Source organism: Hyla sarda, chromosome 10, assembly GCF_029499605.1.
Source record: "Hyla sarda isolate aHylSar1 chromosome 10, aHylSar1.hap1, whole genome shotgun sequence".
Classification (NCBI taxonomy): Eukaryota; Metazoa; Chordata; class Amphibia; order Anura; family Hylidae; genus Hyla; species Hyla sarda.
Window position 1 is genome coordinate 140,041,550 of NC_079198.1, and position 24,974 is coordinate 140,066,523.

General features: G+C 42.2%; 1 protein-coding gene across 6 annotated transcripts in view; it reads left to right on the forward strand.

The window, feature by feature from the left end:
* The window catches only part of PLEKHG5 (pleckstrin homology and RhoGEF domain containing G5), a 351,187-nt gene that overhangs the window by 199,444 nt on the left and 126,769 nt on the right, over nucleotides 1-24,974 (forward strand). For 3 of the 6 annotated variants that reach the window (XM_056544819.1, XM_056544817.1, XM_056544820.1), the window contains 2 exons: nucleotides 2,382-2,484; nucleotides 15,523-15,583. In XM_056544819.1, coding sequence (XP_056400794.1) covers nucleotides 2,382-2,484; nucleotides 15,523-15,583 — 164 coding nt within the window. Of the gene's footprint in view, nucleotides 1-2,381; nucleotides 2,485-15,522; nucleotides 15,584-17,431; nucleotides 17,512-24,974 lie in introns of those variants that run through there. The other 3 variants (XM_056544822.1, XM_056544821.1, XM_056544823.1) reach the window with 3 other exon arrangements.

Here is a 24,974-nt window from a genome sequence, read left to right on the forward strand (position 1 = left end):
TAGATATGATATAGATAGATATGAGATAGGTAGATATGATATAGATAGATATGAGATAGATAGATAGATAGATATGAGATATATAGATATGAGATAGATAGATAGATATGAGATAGATAGATAGATATGATATAGATAGATATGAGATATATAGATATGAGATAGATAGATAGATATGAGATAGATAGATATGAGATAGGTAGATATGAGATAGATAGATATGAGTTAGATAGATATGAGATAGATAGATATGAGATAGATAGATATGAGATAGATAGATATGAGATAGATAGATATGAGATAGGTAGATATGATATAGGTAGATATGAGATATATAGATATGAGATATATAGATATGAGATAGATAGATAGATAGATATGAGATAGATAGATAGATATGAGATAGATAGATATGAGATAGATAGATATGAGATAGGTAGATAGATATGAGATAGGTAGATATGAGATAGATAGATATGAGATAGATAGATATGAGATAGATAGATATGAGATAGATACATATGAGATAGATAGATATGAGATAGGTAGATAGATATCAGATAGGTAGATATGAGATAGATAGATATGAGATAGATAGATATGAGAGAGATAGATAGATATGAGATAGATAGATAGATATGAGATAGGTAGATATGAGATAGGTAGATAGATATGAGATAGATAGATAGATATGAGATAGATAGATATGAGATAGATAGATATGAGATAGATAGATATGAGATAGATATATATGAGATAGATAGATAGATATGAGATAGATAGATAGATAGATATGAGATAGATAGATAGATAGATATGAGATAGATAGATAGATAGATAGATATGAGATAGATAGATAGATAGATATGAGATAGGTAGATATGATATAGATAGATATGAGATAGATAGATAGATATGAGATAGATAGATAGATAGATAGATATGAGATATATAGATATGAGATAGATAGATAGATATGAGATAGATAGATATGATATAGATAGATATGAGATAGATAGATAGATAGATATGATATAGATAGATATGAGATATATAGATATGAGATAGATAGATAGATAGATATGAGATAGATAGATATGATATAGATAGATATGAGATAGATAGATAGATAGATATGATATAGATAGATATGAGATATATAGATATGAGATAGATAGATAGATATGAGATAGATAGATAGATAGATATGAGATAGATAGATATGAGATAGGTAGATATGAGATAGATAGATATGAGTTAGATAGATATGAGATAGATAGATATGAGATAGATAGATATGAGATAGATATGAGATAGATAGATATGAGATAGATAGATATGAGATAGGTAGATATGATATAGATAGATATGAGATATATAGATATGAGATATATAGATATGAGATAGATAGATAGATATGAGATAGATAGATAGATATGAGATAGATAGATATGAGATAGGTAGATAGATATGAGATAGGTAGATATGAGATAGGTAGATAGATATGAGATAGATAGATATGAGATAGATAGATATGAGATAGATAGATATGAGATAGATAGATATGAGATAGATACATATGAGATAGATAGATATGAGATAGGTAGATAGATATCAGATAGGTAGATATGAGATAGATAGATATGAGATAGATAGATATGAGAGAGATAGATAGATATGAGATAGATAGATAGATATGAGATAGGTAGATATGAGATAGGTAGATAGATATGAGATAGATAGATAGATATGAGATAGATAGATATGAGATAGATAGATATGAGATAGATAGATATGAGATAGATAGATATGAGATAGATATATATGAGATAGATAGATAGATATGAGATAGATAGATAGATAGATAGATATGAGATAGATAGATAGATAGATATGAGATAGATAGATAGATATGAGATAGATAGATATGAGATAGATAGATATGAGATAGATAGATAGATATGAGATAGATAGATAGATAGATATGAGATAGATAGATATGAGATAGATAGATATGGGATAGATAGATAGATAGATATGAGATAGATAGATATGAGATAGATAGATAGATAGATAGATAGATATGAGATAGATAGATGTGAGATAGATAGATGTGAGATAGATAGATATGTGATAGATAGATATGAGATAGATAGATAGATAGATAGATATGAGATAGATAGATATGAGATAGATAGATAGATAGATAGATAGATAGATATGAGATAGATAGATAGATAGATGTGAGATAGATAGATGTGAGATAGATAGATAAATAGATATGAAATAGTTAAACATGAGATACTATATAAAACGTCCCATACAATGCTCTGTGGTGTAGAACACTATTACTTACCTCTGACTTTACTTGTATCTCTCAGGATCCATCCTGGCCCGTAACGTCTCCACGCGATCATGTCCGCCCCGCACCAGCCCTGCGTCCGATGTGGAGGAAGATGAAGAGGAGTTATTGGATGGTAAAGGGTAGGTGTCCTGTGATTGGTGGAACCGCTGTGTAAATACTTTGCTGTGATGTTCATTTACTGACTTTGAGTTATTTTCTGTAGATTTCTATATTGTTTCTTTATATTTTACTGGTTTCCCTTGGAAACAGACAGCAGTATAGCTCCGTTCTGTTGTCAGTCATGTGACCTGACAGTGCATTAAAGGGGTACTCCGGTGGAAAACAACTGGTGCCAGAAAGTTAAACCGTTTTGAAAATTACTTTTATTAGAAAATCTTAATCCTTCCAGTACTTATCAGCTGGTGTATAATACAGAGAAAGTTCTTTTATTTTTGAATTTCTTTTCTGTCTAACCACAGTTCTCTCTGCTGACACCTCTGTCCATGTCAGGAACTGTCCAGAGCAGGAGAAAATCCCCATAGCAAACCTCTCCTGCTTTGGACAATTCCTAACATGGACAGAGGTGTCAGCAGAGAGCACTATGGCCATACTGGAAAGAACTACACAACTTCCTGTGGAGCATGCAGCAGCTGATAAGTACTGGATTTTTTAATAGAAGTAATTTACAAATCTGTTTAACTTTCTGGCGCCAGTCCATTTAAAATAAATTGTTTTCCACCAGAGTACCCTTTTAAAGGGATACTCCTCTGGCCAGCGTTTGGAACATTTAGTTCCGAACGCTGTGTGCGTTCCACATTTAGGGGGCGTGGTGTGACGTGGCCGACCCCCCGCAGCGCGCACACAGCGTCCAGAACTAAATGTTCCGAATGCTGGCCAGTGGAGTATCCCTTTAAGCATATCAGAATGCTGAACTCTACATAGACATAAGTGGAGTAAATAACATATATTATTGCCGAGAGGTGGAGTATGAGATGAGAGGAGCGGCGCGCGCCCTTTGTTAGGCAGGGAGCGCTGTTATTCACCGCAGAGCAGCCGCGTCTACAGCCGTAATTTCTCTGTCTACCCGGTTAATTACCCTCGTGGTCGCCACCAATTCCTTTCTTCATATTTAGAAATTAAACCACAATAAGTCTCTGCCAAGTCTTCAGGCTTCTCATTCATCGCTGCAATTCAGCCGCACTGTAAAGCATGAGGGTCCGTCAGCAAACAGGAACCTCATTGTATACAACAGTGCCCCCGAAAGTGTGCAAAACCCCTACAGCACCACCACAGGGGAAATGAGGAACGGCATGGCCCATTGAAAGTAATGAATCACTCCAGGTGTGCACACTCACCATCACCAGTCCTACAGCGCCACTACCGCTACTGTAACTGGGTCATGTGGTCACTAGCCTGACACACAGGAAATCACAGTGGAAGTAGTTAGTCCTGGGTCCGCTGACTTCCTACAAAATGACATCATCGCCTATTATATCCCTCCTGCAGGCTCCCAGAACCCTAACAGCTCTATCTGTATACTACTGCTATCTCTATAGGATCAGGATATATAGTAGTCATATACTTACCCTCCATCTCTATCTGTATACTGCTGCTATCACTATGGGATCAGGATATATATAATAGTTATAAACCTCCCCTCCAGCTCTATCTGTATACTGCTGCTATCTCTATGGGATCAGGATATATAGAAGTTATACACCTCCCCTCCATCCCCATCTGTATACTGCTGCTATCTCTATGGGATCAGGATATATAGAAGTTATACACCTCCCCTCCATCCCCATTTGTTTACTGCTGCTATCTCTATGGGATCAGGATATAGAGTAGTTATACACCTCCCCTCCAGCTCTATCTGTATACTGCTGCTGCTATTTCTATAGGATCAGGCTATATAGTAGTTATATACCTCCCCTCCAGCTCTATCTGTATACTGTTGCTATCTCTATGGGATCAGGATATAGAGTAGTTATACACCTCCCCTCCAGCTCTATCTGTATACTGCTGCTATCTCTATGGGATCAGGATATATAGTAGTTATACACCTCCACGCCAGCTCTATCTGTATACTGCTGCTGCTGCTATATCTATGGAATCAGGATATATACAGTAGTAGTTATACACCCCCTCCCTCCAGCTCTATCTGTATACTGCAGCTGCTATCTCTATAGTTATCCACCTCCCCTCCAGCTCTATCTGTATACTGCTGCTATCTCTATGGGATCAGCATATATATATATATATAGAGGTTACACACCTCCCCTCCTGCTCTATCTGTATACTGCTGCTATCTCTATGGGATCAGCATATATATATATATATAGAGGTTACACACCTCCCCTCCTGCTCTATCTGTATACTGCTGCTATCTCTATAGGATCAGGATATATAGTAAATAACCACAATGAAGAAGCAGGTACCCGCACTCACCGCTAGGCTGCTGTAGCTTGACTCCTTAGGCTTGCGGACGATCTGGTATCAGTCCTGTAGCAGGGCGCTCAGAGGCGAGGTCCTGTTTCTTCAGTGTGGTTATTTGTTATATGACTTTGGGCTTCTTGGTTCCCACAGACTCACAGGCTCAAGGACCCTGGTCTCCCGCAGTGACAGAACACATTGATCAGCATCTCACTGGCACTGATCCACTATCTGTATCTAGGTCTCAGACCATAACAGTGCCCTCTTCAGTATTCTAGTAGGTGCTTTATCAGGATCTCTAGTGGTTATATACCTCTCATCCAGCTCTATCTGTATACTGCTACTTCTATCTCTGGGATCAGGATACATAGTAGTTATATACCTCTCATCCAGCTCTATCTGTATACTGCTACTGCTATCTCTGGGATCAGGATACATAGTAGTTATATACCTCTCATTCAGCTCTATCTGTATACTGCTACTGCTATCTCTGGGATCAGGATACATAGTAGTTATATACCTCTCATCCAGCTCTATCTGTATACTGCTACTGCTATCTCTATGGGATCAGGATACATAGTAGTTATATACATCTCATCCAGCTCTATCTGTATACTGCTACTGCTATCTCTGGGATCAGGATACATAGTAGTTATATACCTCTCATCCAGCTCTATCTGTATACTGCTACTGCTATCTCTGGGATCAGGATACATAGTAGTTATATACCTCTCATCCAGCTCTATCTGTAAACTGCTACTGCTATCTCTATGGGATCAGGATACATAGTAGTTATATACCTCTCATCCAGCACTATCTGTATACTGCTACTGCTATCTCTATGGGATCAGGATACATAGTAGTTATATACATCTCATCCAGCTCTATCTGTATACCGCTGCTATCTCTATGGGATCAGGATATATAGTAGTTATACACCTCCCCTCCAGCTCTATCTGTATACTGCTGCTATCTCTATGGGATCCGGATATATAGTAGTTATACACCTCCCCTCCAGCTCTATCTGTATACTGCTGCTGCTATCTCTATGGGACCAGGATATATAGTAGTTATACACCTCCCCTCCAGCTCTATCTGTATACTGCTGCTATCTCTATGGGATCAGAATATATAGTAGTTATACACCTCCCCTCCTGCTTTATCTGTATACTGCTGCTATCTCTATGGGATCAGGATATATAGTAGTTATACACCTCCCCTCCAGCTCTATCTGTATACTGCTGCTATCTCTATGGGATCAGGATATATAGTAGTTATACCCTCCCCTCCAGCTCTATCTGTATACTGCTGCTATCTCTATACGATCAGGATATATAGTAGTTATACACCTCCCCTCCAGCTCTATCTGTATACTGCTGCTATCTCTATAGGATCAGGATATATAGTAGTTATACACCTCCCCTCCAGCTCTATCTGTATATTGCTGCTATCTCTGTGGGATCAGGATATATAGTAGTTATACACCTCCCCTCCAGCTCTATCTGTATACTGCGGCTATATCTATAGGATCAGGATATATAGTAGTTATACACCTCCCCTCCAGCTCTATCTGTATACTGCGGCTATATCTATAGGATCAGGATATATAGTAGTTATACACCTCCCCTCCAGCTCTATCTGTATACTGCGGCTATATCTATAGGATCAGAATATATAGTAGTTATACACCTCCCCTCCAGCTCTACCTGTATACTGCTACTATCTCTATAGGATCAGAATATATAGTAGTTATTCCCCCTTCCCTCCAGCTCTATCTGTATACTGCTGCTATCTCTATAGGATCAGGATATATAGTAGTTATACACCTCCCCTCCAGCTCTATCTGTATATTGCTGCTATCTCTGTGGGATCAGGATATATAGTAGTTATACACCTCCCCTCCAGCTCTATCTGTATACTGCGGCTATATCTATAGGATCAGGATATATAGTAGTTATACACCTCCCCTCCAGCTCTATCTGTATACTGCGGCTATATCTATAGGATCAGAATATATAGTAGTTATACACCTCCCCTCCAGCTCTACCTGTATACTGCTACTATCTCTATAGGATCAGAATATATAGTAGTTATACACCTCCCCTCCAGCTCTATCTGTATATTGCTGCTATCTCTGTGGGATCAGGATATATAGTAGTTTTACACCTCCCCTCCAGCTCTATCTGTATACTGCTGCTATCTCTGTGGGATCAGGATATATAGTAGTTATACACCTCCCCTCCAGATCTATCTGTATACTAAGGCATGACTTATTTTAATTTTTTATTATTTGTTTTATAGTTTTTTTATTTTTTCTTATCTTTTTATTTTATTTTTTAACAAGTCAGAATTTTCATTGAGCGGCCCCGAGGTGCGAGTGCGGTGACCCCGTCCAGCTGGCACTTGTGGTGTCTCTCTGGAGACGGCTGCAGACAGTCTGCTGATCTGCTGTGTTTTCCCTGATATTTAACCCCCCTGCCGCCGCCTCTTCTTTTTCGGATATTGTGCGGCGATTCGCTGCATTGAAAAGCTGTGGTTTTCCCTTTCCCTGGGCCGCGTTCCCCCTTTTTCCGTGTTTTAATGGCGACCTCTATAAAACACAAATCTTGGCACTTCTAAAGAAGAAGGAGTTCACCATCGGGAAGGCATCTCCCTTACACCGGCTTCACGTTACAAGGATCGCGAGGACAATGGGGGCGATAGCATTCGAGAGCGGTCACTTACTCCCCGCTTCAGACAGACGCTGCTCAGTGGGGGCTCCAGACTTTGTTCTCTCGCAGTGGCTCCTGTTATATTACCGTGTTCTGCAATGCACACTCTTGTTATTGTTAAAGGGGTACTCCGGTGGAAAACTTTTTATTTTTTTTAAATCAACTGGTGCCAGAAAGTTTAACAGATTTGTAAATTACTTCCATTAAAAAATCTTAATCCTTCCAGTACTTATTAGTTGCTGAATACTTTTTGGAACACAAAGCTCTCTGCTGACATCACGAGCACAGTGCTCTCTGCTGACATCACCATTTTAGGAACTGTCCATTTTAGGAACTGTTCCTAAAATGGACAGAGATGTCAGCAGAGAGCTCTTTGTTCCAAAAAGAATTTCCTCTGTAGTATTCAGCAGCTCATAAGTACTGGAAGGATTAAGATTTTTTAATAGAAGTAATTTACAAATCTGTTCAACTTTCTGGCACCAGTTGATTAAAAAAAAAAAAAAAGTTTTCCACCGCAGTACACTTTTAGTATATACCAGTTCTTCCCAACCAGGCTGCCTCCAGCTGTTGCAAAACTACAACTCCCAGCATGCCGGACAGCCGAAGGCTGTCCGAGCATGCTGGGAGTTGTAGTTTTGCAACACCTGGAAGCACCCTGGTTGGGAAACACTGATATATACAAATGTAGCAGAGGCGGTGTTGTCACTTTACTGTATCTTTTATAACCATCAGGCCAATGTAAAAGTACAGGTTGTGCCAGATGACAAACTCAGCTCTCCTGTGTATGTATTAAAGAGGTACTCCGGTTTAAAACTTTTGTTTTTAAATCAACTGGTGCCAGAAAGTTAAACAGATTTGTAAATTACTTCTATTAAAAAATCTTTACCCTTACAGTACTTTTTAGGGGCTGTATACTACAGAGGAAATGCTTTTCTTTTTGGATTTCTCTGATGTCACGACCACAGTGCTCTCTGCTGACCTCTGCTGTCCATTTTAAGAACTGTCCAGAGCAGGAGAAAATCCCCATAGCAAACATATGCTGCTCTGGACAGTTCCTAAAATGGACAGAGATGTCAGCAGAGAGCACTGTGCTTGTGACATCAGATAAATCCAAAAAGAAAAGCATTTCCTCTGTAGTATACAGCCCCTAAAAAGTACTGGAAGGATTAAGATTTTTTTATAGAAGTAATTTACAAATCTGTTTAACTTTCTGGCACCAGTTGATAAAAAAAAAAAAATTATAATTCCACGGGAGTACCCCTTTAAACAGATTTATAAATTACTTCTATTTAAAAATCTTAATCCTTCCAGCACTTATTAGCAGCTGAATGCTACAGAGTAAATTCTTTTCTTTTTAATTTTTTTTTAGTCTGGTCCACAGTGCTCTCTGAAGACATCTGATGTCCGTGTCAGGAACTGTCCAGAGCAGGAGAAAATCCCCATAGCAAACCTATTCTGCTCTGGACAGTTCCTGACACGGACAGAGGTGTCAGCAGAGAGCACTGTGGACAAGACAAAAACGAAATTCTAAAAGAAAATAATTTCCTCTGTAGCATACAGTTGCTAATAAGTACTGGAAGGATTAAATGGGACATCACGAGCACAGTGCTCTCTGCTGACATCTCTGTCCATTTTAAGAACTGTCCAGAGTAGGAGAGAATCCCCATAGAAAACTTATGCTGCTCTGTTTCTAAAACGGACAGAGATGTCAGCAGAGAGCACTGTGCTCGTGATGTCAGCAGAGAGCTCTGTGTTCCAAAAAGAAAATCATTTTCACTGTTGTATTCAGCAGCTAATAAGTACTGGAAGGATTAAGATTTTTTAATAGAAGTAAATTACAAATCTGTTTAACTTTCTGGCACCAGTTGATTAAAAAAAAAAAAAAGTTTTCAGGGTCTATAGCAGTGGTCTTCAACCTGCGGACCTCCAGATGTTGCAAAACTACAACTCCCAGCATGCCCGGACAGCCAACGGCAACATCTGGAGGTCTGCAGGTTGAAGACCACTGGTCTACAGCCTGTGTGCACCAGCCCCTACAGATGATGGATGCCGCCATTACAGTCCCCATCGCGGTCCCTGATTGTCTCGGCACAGTGAGTATTTTGGGCGTCTCCTCATCTATATTTATGCAGTGATGGATCCTCCACTTTCTAAATTTCTTCTTAACAAGCACCGCATCTGGGAAAGCTGGGTCACAGACATATAAATATACAACCCCCCCCCCCCCCCCCCCCTCAATTCCTATATTGTCCCCAGATGAACTGTCGGCTTTTGTACAGACAAGAAAAGCAGATGGCGTCCCATCCTCGTAAAATGGGGCGATGACCCCCCCTCTGCTTAGCAACAAGTAAACTTCATCTTGTAAACCTGGTGGGGCATGTCGGACGCTGCGGACGGTGGGGCATGTCGGACACTGCGGACGGTGGGGCATGTCGGACGCTGCGGACGGTGGGGCATGTCGGACGCTGCGGACGGTGGGGCATGTCGGACACTGCGGACGGTGGGGCATGTCGGACGCTGCGGACGGTGGGGCATGTCGGACGCTGCGGACGGTGGGGCATGTCGGACGCTGCGGACGGTGGGGCATGTCGGACACTGCGGACGGTGGGGCATGTCGGACACTGCGGACGGTGGGACATGTCGGACACTGCGGACGGTGGGGCATGTCGGACACTGCGGACGGTGGGGCATGTCGGACACTGCGGACGGTGGGGCATGCCGGAGGCTGCGGACGGTGGGGCATGTCGGACGCTGCGGACGGTGGGGCATGTCGGACGCTGCGGACGGTGGGGCATGTCGGACGCTGCGGACGGTGGGGCATGCCGGACGCTGCGGACGGTGGGGCATGTCACATCAGTTACGTCATAATCATAAATCCTGTCCTTTCCCCAGTGATAAGTAACATTGGTAACATTTATATTTCTGTCCTTTAGGGCCAAAAGTCATTAAAATCAATGGAAGGGTTAAAGAAGCACTCCAGGGAATTGTATTTTCTAATATAGTGCAGCATAGATTATTATTAGAGAATAATGTAGAAGTTCTTGTATATGCCTTGTGTTTACCTGTTTTTTACTGATGTGGCAGGCGTGGGGGCTTCAGCCATACTGATCCCTATTCCAGGGATCCCTGTTTGAGGGGAGATGTATAACTAATATATATTCTGATCCCATAGTGATAGCAGCAGTATACAGATAGAGCTGGAGGGGAGGTGTATAACTACTATATATTCTGATCCCATAGAGATAGCAGCAGCAGTATACAGATAGAGCTGGAGGGGAGGTGTACAGCTACTATATATCCTGATCCCATAGAGATAGCAGCAGCAGTATACAGATAGAGCTGTAGGGGAGGTGTATAACAAATATATATCTTGATCCCATAGTGATAGCAGCAGTATACAGATAGAGCTAGAGGAGAAGTGTATAACTAATATATATCCTGATCCCATAGAGATAGCAGCAGTATACAGATAGAGCTGGAGGAGAGGTGCATGACTACTATGTATCCTGATCCCATAGATATAGCAGCAGTATACAGATAGAGCTGGAGGAGGGGTGTATAACTACTATATATCCTGATCCAATAGAGATAGCAGCAGTATACAGATTGAGCTGTAGGGGAGGTGTATAACTACTATATATACTAATCCCATAGAGATAGCAGCAGTATACAGATTGAGCTGTAGGGGAGGTGTATCACTACTATATATATATATATATATATATATATATATATATATATATATACTGGTCCTATAGAGATAGCAGCAGTATACAGATTGAGCTGTAGGGGAGGTGTATCACTACTATATATACTAATCCCATAGAGATAGCAGCAGTATACAGATTGAGCTGGAGGGGAGGTGTATCACTACTATATATACTAATCCCATAGAGATAGCAGCAGTATACAGATTGAGCTGTAGGGGAGGTGTATCACTACTATATATATATATATATATATATATATATATATATATACTGGTCCTATAGAGATAGCAGCAGTATACAGATTGAGCTGTAGGGGAGGTGTATCACTACTATATATATATATATATATACTAATCCCATAGAGATAGCAGCAGTATACAGATTGAGCTGTAGGGGAGGTGTATCACTACTATATATATATATACTGGTCCTATAGAGATAGCAGCAGTATACAGATAGAGCTTGAGGGGAGGTGCATAACTACTATATATACGGATCCCAAAGATATAGCAGCAGTATACAGATAGAGCTGGGAGAGCAGGGATCTGTGAGGTAATGATGTCATCCAGCTGACCCAGGACTGACCCCTTCCTCACATTAAGCAGTGATTTTCTGTGGGTCAGATTATTGATCCCATGGTCCAGTTACTGTAATGAAATGCATGGATGAAGCTGTGCTGGGATAAAACAGATGGCGCTGTAGGACTAGTGATGGTGGTAAAACCTGTAATGATAGGATCATGCATTGGTAGACAGATGTTATGGCCGTGTCAGTCTGTGTCAGTATGGTTGGAACTGTCTTCGCTCATCCTGTCTCAGTGAGTGTGGGCATGCTGGATGTAGTAGTTTTGCAACAGCTGGAGGCACCGTGGTTTGAAAACACTGGTCTGAGATGTATTTTGGACTTCCTTTCTCTCTATTGATAATGTTGGTGGAGAGAAGAGCTGGGCGCAATGGGTTTTTTATGCCCCCCCCTCACTCTATCAGCCCACAATAATCCTTCTCTGCCCCGTACCTTCTCCCTGCTGGGCTGGCAGGCTGCAGAGATTGCCCGGGAGTTTTAATCATCCACTGGACCAATATAATGGTAAAGTATAATTTCACTGTCCCGCTCCACAGTTTTACTCTCATGCTGTGAAGATTGTCGCTGTCAGGATGTCCTTAAACTATATTTTTACTTCACAAATAAGAAAGATGTATACCGAGTGTAATGGAAATAACTACTGCCATTCAGAAGTTATGCCAGAACAAACATATACACATAGAAGGTAAGATAGATAGATAGACAGATAGATAGATATGAGATAGATATGAGATAGATAGATAGATATGAGATAGATAGATATGAGAGAGATAGATAGATATGAGATAGATAGATATGAGATAGATAGATATGAGATAGATAGATATGAGATAGATAGATATGAGATAGATAGATATGAGATAGATAGATAGATAGATAGATATGAGATAGATAGATAGATATGATATAGATAGATATGAGATAGATATGAGATAGATATGAGATAGATATGAGATAAATAGATATGAGATAGATAGATAGATGGATATGAGATAGATAGATAGATATGAGATAAATAGATATGAGATAGATAGATAGATATGAGATAGATAAATATGAGATAAATAGATATGAGATAGAGAGATAGATATGAGATATGAGATAGAGAGATAGATATGAAATAGATAGATATGAGATAGATAGATAGATATGAGATAGATAGATAGATAGATATGAGATAGATAGATATGAGATAGATAGATAGATATGAGATAGATAGATATGTGATAGATAGAAAGATATGAGATAGATAGATATGAGATAGATAGATAGATATGAGATAGATATGAGATAGATAGATAGATATGAGATAGATAGATATGAGATAGATAGATAGATATGAGATAGATAGATAGATAGATATGAGATAGATAGATAGATATGAGATAGATAGATAGATAGATAGATAGATAGATATGAGATAGATAGATAGATATGAGATAGATATGAGATAGATAGATAGATATGAGATAGATAGATAGATATGAGATAGATAGATAGATATGAGATAGATAGATAGATAGATAGATATGAGATAGATAGATATGAGATAGATAGATATGAGATAGATAGATAGATATGAGATAGATAGATAGATAGATATGAGATAGATAGATAGATAGATATGAGATAGATAGATATTAGCATTCAAAAGTGACCAAAACATCAGCCAGGAAGCATATGAGCTGAGAAGTGGTCTGTGGTCACCACCTGGAGAACCGCTCCTTTATTGGGAGTGTCTTGCTAATTGCCTATAATTTCCACCTGTTGTCTGTTCTATGTGAAATTGATTATCAATCAGTGTTCTTCCTGAGTGGACAGTGTCTGTACACAGTGTTCTGGGTCAGTGGGTCAGTGCTGCGCTCTACCTGCTGGGTAACGTGTGTGTGTATATATATATATATATATATATATATATATATACACACACATATACACACATACACATACACAAACACACACACAACGTTCTGGGTCAGTGCTGCGCTCTCCCTAGTGGGTGACATATACATGGCCCAAAAAACTAGTGTGACCCCATATCCAGACCTCCAGGGGTTAATGATTTCCATTGATAATTTTTGTGCGATTTTGTTGTCCGTACATTCAACTATGTAAAGACGAAAGGATTTCATATGATTAGTTCATTCAGATCTAGGACGTGTTATCTTGTGTTCACTTTAGTTTTTTGAGCAGTGTATATATATATATATATATATATATATATGTGTGTGTGTATATATACACAGTGTTCTGGTTCAGTGGGTCAGTTCTGCACCCCTGCGCTCTCCCTGCTGGGTAATATATATATACACACAGCGTTCTGGGTCAGTGCTGCGCTCTCCCTGCTGGTTAGCATAAATATATATATGCACAGCGTTCTGGGTCAGTGCTGCGCTCTCCCCGGTGGGCTCCTTCCCTAGGGCGCTGTCCAGGGGAGTCTTCTCTTTGTGCGCCATGTATTGTTTTTGGAAGCCTGGAATTATTTTGGTATCCTTGCCCAGTGTCCTGACATCCATTCTCTCCCATTTCCTGCTCATACAGATGCACAGGGTGTGTAGAGATCCTGGTCGGCCCGGGAATCATCAGGCTGCGAATGATACCTGCACCTCAAAAGATTTGGCGCTTACAGGCAGGCGATCTTCCACGGTCATAATTCCTATATTTTCCCCAATTTGTTCAGTAGACTATATAGGGTTAACAGAGATGATGAGATTGATACAGAATAGCGGCTCCTGCAAATAGTCGGACAGCGCAGCCTAGTGGTCACTTTATTATAGAATCGGATACAAACAGAATAGATAGGTTAAGACTTAGGTGGCATAGAATCTTTTTTATAAAAAAAACTAATATATAAAAATATTTATATAAATATTTATGTAAAATATAAATCACATTTAGTTTTTTTGTTGTTGTAGATTTTTGCAAAATAAGGATATGTTAACTGTGATGGCATATGGAGCCTTCCCCCCAGTTATATCTCTTTCTATAAGCCAAAATGGAGAGTAATGCAGAAGGGACCCCCATAATCGACTTGAAGTTGGTCGGGACCCAAGGTTCTATGATGAATGTTATAATGTATCCATTGTATGCAAAGGGCCTGGAGATGATGCTTCAGAAAAATCACATTGCTTGTAGTACTAAAAGTTCCCTCTAGGGGGACTCATAACTCTTTTATTTTTAATTGTCATTTGCAGAGACTGTTGTCACATGTTGCAAAACTGCAACTCTCAGCATGCTGGGAGTTGTAGTGTTGCAATGTCTATACCCTACAACTGTGGTCTTCAAACTGTGGACCTCCAGATGTTGCAAAACTACATCTCCCAGTAAGCCAGAACAGCCAACTTCTGTACGTGCATGCTGGAAGGTGTAGTTTTACTTTACACTACAGCTGTGCTCTTTAAACTGTGGACCCCCAGATGTTTTAAAACTACAACTCCCAGAATTCCCAGAAAGCCAACTTCTGTATGTGCATGGTGGGAGTTGTGTTTTGCAACATCTGGAGGTCCACAGTATGGAGAGCACTGGTCTATCTGAATAACTTGACAGTTTTACCATTCAGGAATCCAAGAAAGCTGGGTGATCACTCACTTTGAAGGATTCAATGTCCTTTGAGCTCTATGTAAAGGGGGTTGGGGGGGACTTTCCAAGAGAAATGGCGTCATATTGTTAAGTGCGGAGCTCCTAGGTGGTCCGCCAGATAGTAAAGAATCATCCGTCTTATTGTTCATTTCACTTCCTGCAGAGAGAAGAAAGCTGCGGGGCTGAAGATCACCAAGAAGAAAACCCGGAGACGGCACACCGATGTAAGCACCGCCATCATTCCGCTAAAATCCCCCCCCCCATAGGGTCTTATAGATATGGGGGGATTTCTCATTGTCTGTGTGGATTGAACTCTTTTTATCCCCTATTTTCCAGTGCCTACGTCATTTGCCCTTCCTTAGCAAATAGCAAAATAACATGAAATGTTGAAAAGTCGCCAACCACTGCAAATAGCTGACCGTGCCGGCAACTACGTGCAATCTGTTTTAATGCGTTGCGCAAAAATTTAGCAACTTTTTCATCCACCGGCAAAAAAATTTGCAACAATTTAACACATAAAAATGATAAATTCCCCCATTGCACTCCTTATGGTAAATAAAAAATATTCCTAATATACAGTAACCCCCCGACATGCAATGGCCCCGACATATGATCAAATCGACTTACGATGCTTTTAAATGTCGGGGCCATCGCATTAACTGCTATCCGACAGCGCAAAATGCTTAAGCTCTTGTCGGATAGCAGTTTAAGCATCCCGGACAGGTTCACTTACCTATCCCCGCTGCTCCAGCGTCTTCTTCGCGATCCTCCGGCGTTTTCTGCATCTTCTCCGGGGTCCGGGCCTCGCTTTCCGGCGTCGTTATTACGTCGTGCGCACACCGTCCCGGCGCCACAACGTAATAACGTCACCAGAAAGCGAGGCCCGGACCCTGCAGAAGACATGGAAAAAGCCGGAGGATCCTGAAGAAGACACCGGAGCAGTGGCACAGCATCGGGAGCCCCTAGGACAGCATCGGGAGCGGTGAGGACGTGGTCCGGAGCGGCGGGGACAGGTGAGTATAACTTCCTATACTTTACATTGCACGGATCCCTCAACATACGATGGATTCGAGAAACGATGGGTCATTTGGAACGAATTACCATCGTATGTTGAGGGACCACTGTACTTTGTTTAAAAAAAAATGAAGTTTTCTATGTTTTATTTGTGCTTAAAAAAGCTCCAGAGCACATTTCCCCATCTTATACACAGACTCAGGACCAAAGTCCAAACACAGGAAGTGCAGCCTGGAGTGCTGAGGGGGGGGGGGGGGGGGGGAGGTCCAACCAACAGCATATGGCAGTTAAGTGTGAGAGGAGCTATGATTGGATGAGGTTGGACACACCCCCCTCAGCACTCCAGGCTGCACTTCCTGTGTTTGGACTTTGGTCCTAAGTCTGTGTATAAGATGGGGGGAAATGTGCTCTGGAGCTTTTTTAAGCACAAATAAAACATAGAAAACTTCATTTTTTTTAAACAAAGTATATTAGAAATATTTTTTATTTACCATAAGGAGAGCAATAGCAAACATTTTTTTAATGAGAGTTACCCTTTAACCTCCTGTACAATGACCCCTGAACCGTCCCTGCCAGCCGTCTGATGTATTATGGGAATGTTGTAGAAAACAAATCCTATAAAAGCAGCGTGACCGATATCACGGACATTACTCTATAGAGGCTAATGTTATCGTAAGTCATGTGATACGGGAGACGTTCTCCATATAAACAGAAAGTCATTGACCCTTCTAGGAAGAAGTATCCGTGTTGCCTATAGCAACCAATCAGATCCCTTATCCCGCATCATGTGGTGACTGAGAATGCCGGGATCTGATTGGCCGCCATGGACAACACTGAGACTTTGTGAACGTTCTTTATAGCGGGGGGGGGGGGGGAGATTTTGTTGCCTTTTGTAGCAATTACATTGTGGTGACATTATGTATATAAAGATCTGTGTAGAGAGGAAACATTGACCAGTTGCCCATAGCAACCAATCAGATCACTTCTTTCATTTTTGACAAGGCCTCTGCAAAGTGAAAGGAGCGATCTGATTGGTTGCAATGGGCAACTAGTCACCTTCCCCGCAGGTTTGGATGAATCTCCCCCATAGTTGTAATATTTTTCCTGGTGATTTCGCTTCTCACAGCGGGGTGTGTAGGTAGGACCACCCCAGTATGTAGTTTGCTCCCTGTATATAGGACCCACCTGTAGGTAGATTGTTACCTGTATATAGGACCCCTGTAGGTAGATTGTTACCTGTATATAGGACCCCTGTAGGTAGATTGTTACCTGTATATAGGACCCCTGTAGGTAGATTGTTACCTGTATATAGGACCCCTGTAGGTAGATTGTTACCTGTATATAGGACCCCTGTAGGTAGATTGTTACCTGTATATAGGACCCCAGTATGTAGTTTGCTCCCTGTATATAGGACCCCTGTAGGTAGATTTTTACCTTTATATAGGACCCCTGTAGGTAGATTGTTACCTGTATATAGGACCCCTGTAGGTAGATTGTTACCTGTATATAGGACCCCCTGTAGGTAGATTGTTACCTGTATATAGGACCCCCTGTAGGTAGATTGTTACCTGTATATCGGACCCCCTGTAGGTAGATTGTTACCTGTATATAGGACCCCATGTAGGTAGATTGTTACCTGTATATAGGACCCCAGTATGTAGTTTGCTCCCTGTATATAGGACCCCTGTAGGTAGATTTTTACCTGTATATAGGACCCCTGTAGGTAGATTGTTACCTGTATATAGGACCCCCTGTAGGTAGATTGTTACCTGTATATAGGACCCCCTGTAGGTAGATTGCGCCCTGTATATAGGGCCCACCTGTAGGTAGATTGTTACCTGTATATATGACCCCCTGTAGGTAGATTGTTACCTGTATATAGGACCCCTGTAGGTAGATTGTTACCTGTATATAGGACCCCCTGTAGGTAGATTGTTACCTGTATATAGGACCCCCTGTAGGTAGATTGCGCCCTGTATATAGGGCCCACCTGTAGGTAGATTGTTACCTGTATATATGACCCCCTGTAGGTAGATTGCGCCCTGTATATAGGGCCCACCTGTAGGTAGATTGTTACCTGTATATATGACCCCCTGTAGGTATATTGTTACCTGTATATAGGACCCCCTGTAGGTAGATTGTTACCTGTATATAGGAACCTCTGTAGGTAGATTGTTACCTGTATATAGGACCCTCTGTAGGTAGATTGCGCCCTGAATATAGGACCCACCTGTAGGTAGATTGTTACCTGTATATAGGACCCCTGTAGTTGGTTGCGCCATGTATATAGGACCCACCTGTAGGTAGATTGTTACCTGTATATAGGACCCCCTGTAGGTAGATTGTTACCTGTATATAGGACCCACCTGTAGGTAGATTGTTACCTGTATATAGAACCCTCTGTAGGTAGATTGTTACCTGTATATAGGACCTCCTGTAGGTAGATTGTTACCTGTATATAGAACCCTCTGTAGGTAGATTGTTACCTGTATATAGGACCCCATGTAGGTAGATTGTTACCTGTATATCGGAACCCCTGTAGGTAGATTGTTACCTGTATATAGGACCCTCTGTAGGTAGATTGTTACCTGTATATAGGACCCCCTGTAAGTAGATTACTCCTGTATATAGGACCCACCTGTAGGTAGATTGTTAGCTGTATATAGGACCCCTGTAGGTAGTTTGTTACCTGTATATAAGACCACTGTAGGTAGATTGCTCCTGTATATAAGACCCCTGTAGGTAGATTGTTACCTGTATATAGGATCTCCTGTAGGTAGATTGTTACCTGTATATAGAACCCCCTGTAGGTAGATTGTTACCTGTATATAGGACCCACCTGTGAGTAGATTGTTACCTTTATATAGGACCCACCTGTAGGTAGATTGTTACCTGTATGTAGGACCCCCTGTAGGTAGATTGCTCCTGTATATAGGATCTCCTGTAGGTAGATTGTTACCTGTATATAGGACCCCTGTAGGTAGGTTGCTCCTGTGTATAGGACCCACCTGTAGGTAGATTGTTACCTGTGTATAGGACCCACTGTAGGTAGATTGTTACCTGTATATAAGACCCCCTATAGGTAGATTGTTACCTGTATATAGGACCCTCTGTAGGTAGATTGCTCCTGTATATAGGACCCCCTGTAGGTAGATTGTTACCTGTATATAGCACCCCCTGTAGGTAGATTACTCCTGTATATAGGACCCACCTGTAGGTAGATTGTTACCTGTATATAGGACCCACCTGTAGGTAGATTGTTACCTATATGTAGGACCCCCCGTAGGCATCTTACCCCCCCCCCCTTTATTGGCATCTTGCCCCCCCCCTCTTTTGTTAGTGTCCCCCTGTATTTGGACCCACCTGTAGGTAATGTTACCTGTGTATATAGAACCCCTTTGTAGGTACTTTGCCCCCCTGTAGGTAGGTTTACCTCCTGTATTTCGTGGGCGGATCAGAGTTCTATCAGTTATTTCACCCAAAAAATTCTGTCTGGACGGCAAATTGTGCAGATGAATGAGCGCAGTATTACTTCCCTATGGAGACGGTGAATGATTTGCATATCCAGGACACAATGTAGCACTGGAAAAGGGACCTGTATCCAGCTCCCTGGGGTGTGACTGGTAGAGAACTACAACTCCCAGCATGCCCTGACAGCCTTGCAAAGCCCAACGCTATGTCCAAAATAGATTTATAAGTCATAGAGGACTGTGCGCACACCACCAATTCATGATCTGAACCAGTGGTCTGCAAACTGGGAACCTCCAGCTGTTGCAAAACTGGTAGATAAGGTGGGCACGGTGGTGGCATGGCGGGGTCACACCTGGGTTTTGTCACTGATATAAAAGGAAACCTCTGGGAGAACTTGGTGATAATGTCGGGTCAGAGTCGGAGCCAAGTTTAGATTGAATAAGAAGAGGTGGAAGGGAAGTCGAGGAGGAAATACTGATCTTGGGTTACCATGGCTACCAAGTGACTAAATATCAATAAGGAAGTGGCCCGAAACCGGGCGTAATCAAGGCTTTGCAGGAGATGTTGATGTTCAGAGGCGTTCACTTTTTTTTTTTTTTTTACATTATCACACGTACATGTAGGAATGTGTTTCCCAACCAGGGTGCCTCCAGCTGTTGCAAAGCTACAACTCCCAGCATGCCCAGACAGGCAACGGCTGTCCGTGCATGCTGAGAGTTGTAGTTTTGCAACAGCTGGAGGCACTCCGGTAGGGAAAATCTGGTATTGGTTATGGTGCAACATTCCGGGAGTTGGAGGATTGGTTGGATAAATACCGGCATGGTGGCAACTCTATCCTCCGTGTGGTTCCATCTGTGTCTTGTAGTGCAGCTCATCCAAGTGAATGAACATGAAGGGGCAGCTGCGGCTATATCAGTTCTGCAGCATGCACCCATACCCCTTCGTTCTACTCAACTGTAGGGGTGCCAGGGGTCAGACCCCCACTGGACATATTGAGGGTCTGACTCAAAGCTATAGATGTAAAATCATAGAAAACTCCTTTAAAGGAGTAGTCCAGTGGTGACTCAGTGGTTTACAACTTATCACCTATCTTAAGGATAGGGGATAGGTTGCAGATCGCGGGGGGTCAGACCCCTGGGGCCCCCCGCGATCTCATGTACGGAGCCCCGACAGCCCGCGGGAAGGGGGCGTGTCGACCTCCGCACGAAGCGGCGGCCGACACGCCCCCTCAATACAACTCTATGGCAGAGCCGAAGCGCTGCCTTCGGCAATCTCCGGCTCTGCCATTGAGATGTATTGAGGGGGCGTGTCGGCCGCCGCCTCGTGCGGGAGTCGACACCCGCTATCTCGGCGGAGAGCCGGGGCCCCGTACAGAGAGATCGCAGGGGGCCCCAGCAGTCGGACCCCCCGCGATCTCAAACTTATCCCCTATCCTTAGGATAGGGGATAAGTTTTTCACCACTGGACTACCCCTTTAACTGTATTAAAATCTGTTAAATCTGCTTATATGGCAGAGGGGCTTCATATATGGCAGAGGGGCTTCATATATGGCAGAGGGGCTTCATATATGTCAGAGGGGCTTCTTATATGGCAGAGGGGCTTCATATATGTCAGAGGGGCTTCATATATGTCAGAGGGGCTTCATATATGGCAGAGGGGCTTCTTATATGTCAGAGGGGCTTCATATATGGCAGAGGGGCTTCATATATGTCAGAGGGGCTTCATATATGTCAGAGGGGCTTCTTATATGTCAGGGGGGCTTCCTATATGTCAGAGGGGCTTCATATATATCAGGGGGGCTTCTTATATGTCAGGGGGGCTTCATATATGTCAGAGGGGCTTCTTATATGTCAGGGGGGCTTCATATATATCAGGGGGGCTTCTTATATGTCAGGGGGGCTTCATATATGTCAGGGGGGCTTCTTATATGTCAGAGGGGCTTCATATATGTCAGGGGGGGCTTCTTATATATCAGAGGGGCTTCATATATGTCAGAGGGGCTTCTTATATGTCAGGGGGGCTTCATATATGTCAGAGGGGCTTCTTATATGTCAGAGGGTCTTCATATATGTCAGAGGGGCTTCTTATATGGCAGAGGGGCTTCATATATGTCAGAGGGGCTTCTTATATGGCAGAGGGGCTTCTTATATCTCAGAGGGGCTTCTTATATGGCAGAGGGGCTTCTTATATGCCAGGGGGGTTTCTTATATGGCAGAGGGGCTTCTTATATGTCAGGGGGGCTTCATATATGTCAGAGGGGCTTCTTATATGTCAGAGGGGCTTCTTATATGTCAGGGGGGCTTCATATATGTCACAGGGGATTCATATATATATCAGAGGGGCTTCCTATATGTCAGAGGGGCTTCCTATATGTCAGAGGGGCTTCCTATATGGCAGAGGGGCTTCCTATATGTCAGAGGGGCTTCCTATATGTCAGAGGGGCTTCTTATATAGCAGAGGGGCTTCTTATATGTCAGAGGGGCTTCATATATGTCAGAGGGGCTTCATATATGTCAGAGGGGCTTCTTATATGTCAGGGGGGCTTCATATATGTCAGAGGGGATTCATATATATATCAGAGGGGCTTCATATATGTCAGAGGGTCTTCTTATATGTCAGAGGGGCGTCTTATATGTCAGAGGGGCGTCTTATATGTCAGAGAGGCGTCTTATATGTCAGAGGGGATTCTTATATGTCAAAGGGGCTTCATATATGTCAGAGGGGCTTCATATATGTCAGAGGGGCTTCATATATGTCAGAGGGGCTTCTTATATGTCAGAGGGGCTTCATATATGTCAGAGGGGCTTCTTATATTTCAGAGGGCTTCCTATATATATCAGAGGGGCTTCTTATATGTCAGAGGGGCTTCTCATATGTCAGAGGGGCTTCTCATATATCAGAGGGGCTTCTTATATAGCAGAGGGGATTCATATATATATATCAGAGGGGCTTCTTATATGTCAGAGGGGATTCATATATGTCCGAGGGGCTTCATATGTGTCAGAGGGTCTTCATATATGTCAGAGGGTCTTCATATATGTCAAAGGGTCTTCATATATGTCAGAGGGGCTTCATATATGTCAGAGGGGTTTCTTGTATGTCAGAGGGTCTTCATATATATCAGTGGGGCTTCTTATATGTCAGAGGGGCTTCATATATGTCAGAGGGTCTTCATATATGTCAGAGGGGCTTCTTATGTGTCAGAGGGGCTTCTTATATGTCAGAGGGGATTCTTATATGTCAGAGGGGATTCTTATGTGTCAGAGGGGCTTCATATATGTCAGAGGGGATTCATATATATCAGAGGGGCTTCATATATGTCAGAGGGTCTTCTTATATGGCAGAGGGGCTTCTTATATGTCAGAGGGGATTCTTATATGTCAGAGGGGCTTCATATATGTCAGAGGGGATTCATATATATCAGAGGGGCTTCATATATGTCAGAGGGTCTTCTTATATGGCAGAGGGGCTTCTTATATGTCAGGGGGGCTTCATATATCTCAGAGGGTCTTCTTATATGGCAGAGGGTCTTCTTATATGGCAGAGGGGCTTCTTATATGGCAGAGGGGCTTCTTATATGTCAGGGGGGTTTCTTATATGGCAGAGGGGCTTCTTATATGTCAGGGGGGTTTCTTATATGGCAGAGGGGCTTCTTATATGTCAGGGGGGCTTCTTATATGTCAGGGGGGCTTCTTATATGGCAGAGGGGCTTCTTATATGTCAGGGGGGTTTCTTATATGGCAGAGGGACTTCTTATATGTCCGGGGGGCTTCTTATATGTCAGGGGGGCTTCTTATATGTCAGGGGGGCTTCCTATATGGCAGAGGGGCTTCCTATATGGCAGAGGGGCTTCTTATATGTCAGAGGGGCTTCTTATATGTCAGAGGGGCTTCTTATATGTCAGAGGGGCTTCTTATATGTCAGGGGGGCTTCATATATGTCAGAGGGGATTCATATATATCAGAGGGTCTTCATATATGTCAGAGGGTCTTCTTATATGTCAGAGGGTCTTCTTATATGTCAGAGGGGCATCTTATATGCCAGAGGGGCATCTTATATGCCAGAGGGGCGTCTTATATGTCAGAGGGGATTCTTATATGTCAAAGGGGCTTCTTATGTGTCAGTAGGGCTTCATATATGTCAGAGGGGCTTCATATATGTCAGAGGGGCTTCATATATGTCAGAGGGGCTTCTTATATGTCAGAGGGGCTTCCTATATATATCAGAGGGGCTTCTTATATGTCAGAGGGGCTTCTCATATGTCAGAGGGGCCTCTCATATATCAGAGGGGCTTCTTATATAGCAGAGGGGATTCATATATATATATCAGAGGGGCTTCTTATATGTCAGAGGGGATTCATATATGTCTGAGGGGCTTCATATATGTCAGAGGGTCTTCATATATGTCAGAGGGTCTTCATATATGTCAAAGGGTCTTCATATATGTCAGAGGGGCTTCATATATGTCAGAGGGGCTTCTTGTATGTCAGAGGGTCTTCATATATATCAGTGGGGCTTCTTATATGTCAGAGGGGCTTCATATATGTCAGAGGGTCTTCATGTATGTCAGAGGGTCTTCATATATGTCAGAGGGGCTTCTTATGTGTCAGAGGGGCTCCTTATATGTCAGAGGGGATTCTTATGTGTCAGAGGGGATACTTATATATCAGAGGGGATTCTTATGTGTCAGTAGGGCTTCATATATGTCAGAGGGGATTCATATATATCAGAGGGGCTTCATATATGTCAGAGGGCCTTCTTATATGTCAGAGGGGCTTCTTATGTGTCAGTAGGGCTTCATATATGTCAGAGGGGATTCATATATGTCAGAGGGTCTTCTTATATGTCAGAGGGGCTTTGTATATGTCAGTGGGGCTTCATATATGTCAGAGGGGCTTCATATATATCAGAGGGGCTTCATATATGTCAGGGGGGCTTCATATTTGTTAGGGGGGCTTCATATATGTCAGTGGGGCTTCTTATATGTCAGAGGGGCTTCTTAAATGTCAGTGGGGCTTAATTTATGTCAGAGGGGCTTCATATATGTCAGAGGGTCTTCTTATATGTCAGAGGGACTTCTTATATGTCAGAGGGCTTCTTATATGTCAGAGGGGCTTCTTATATGTCAGA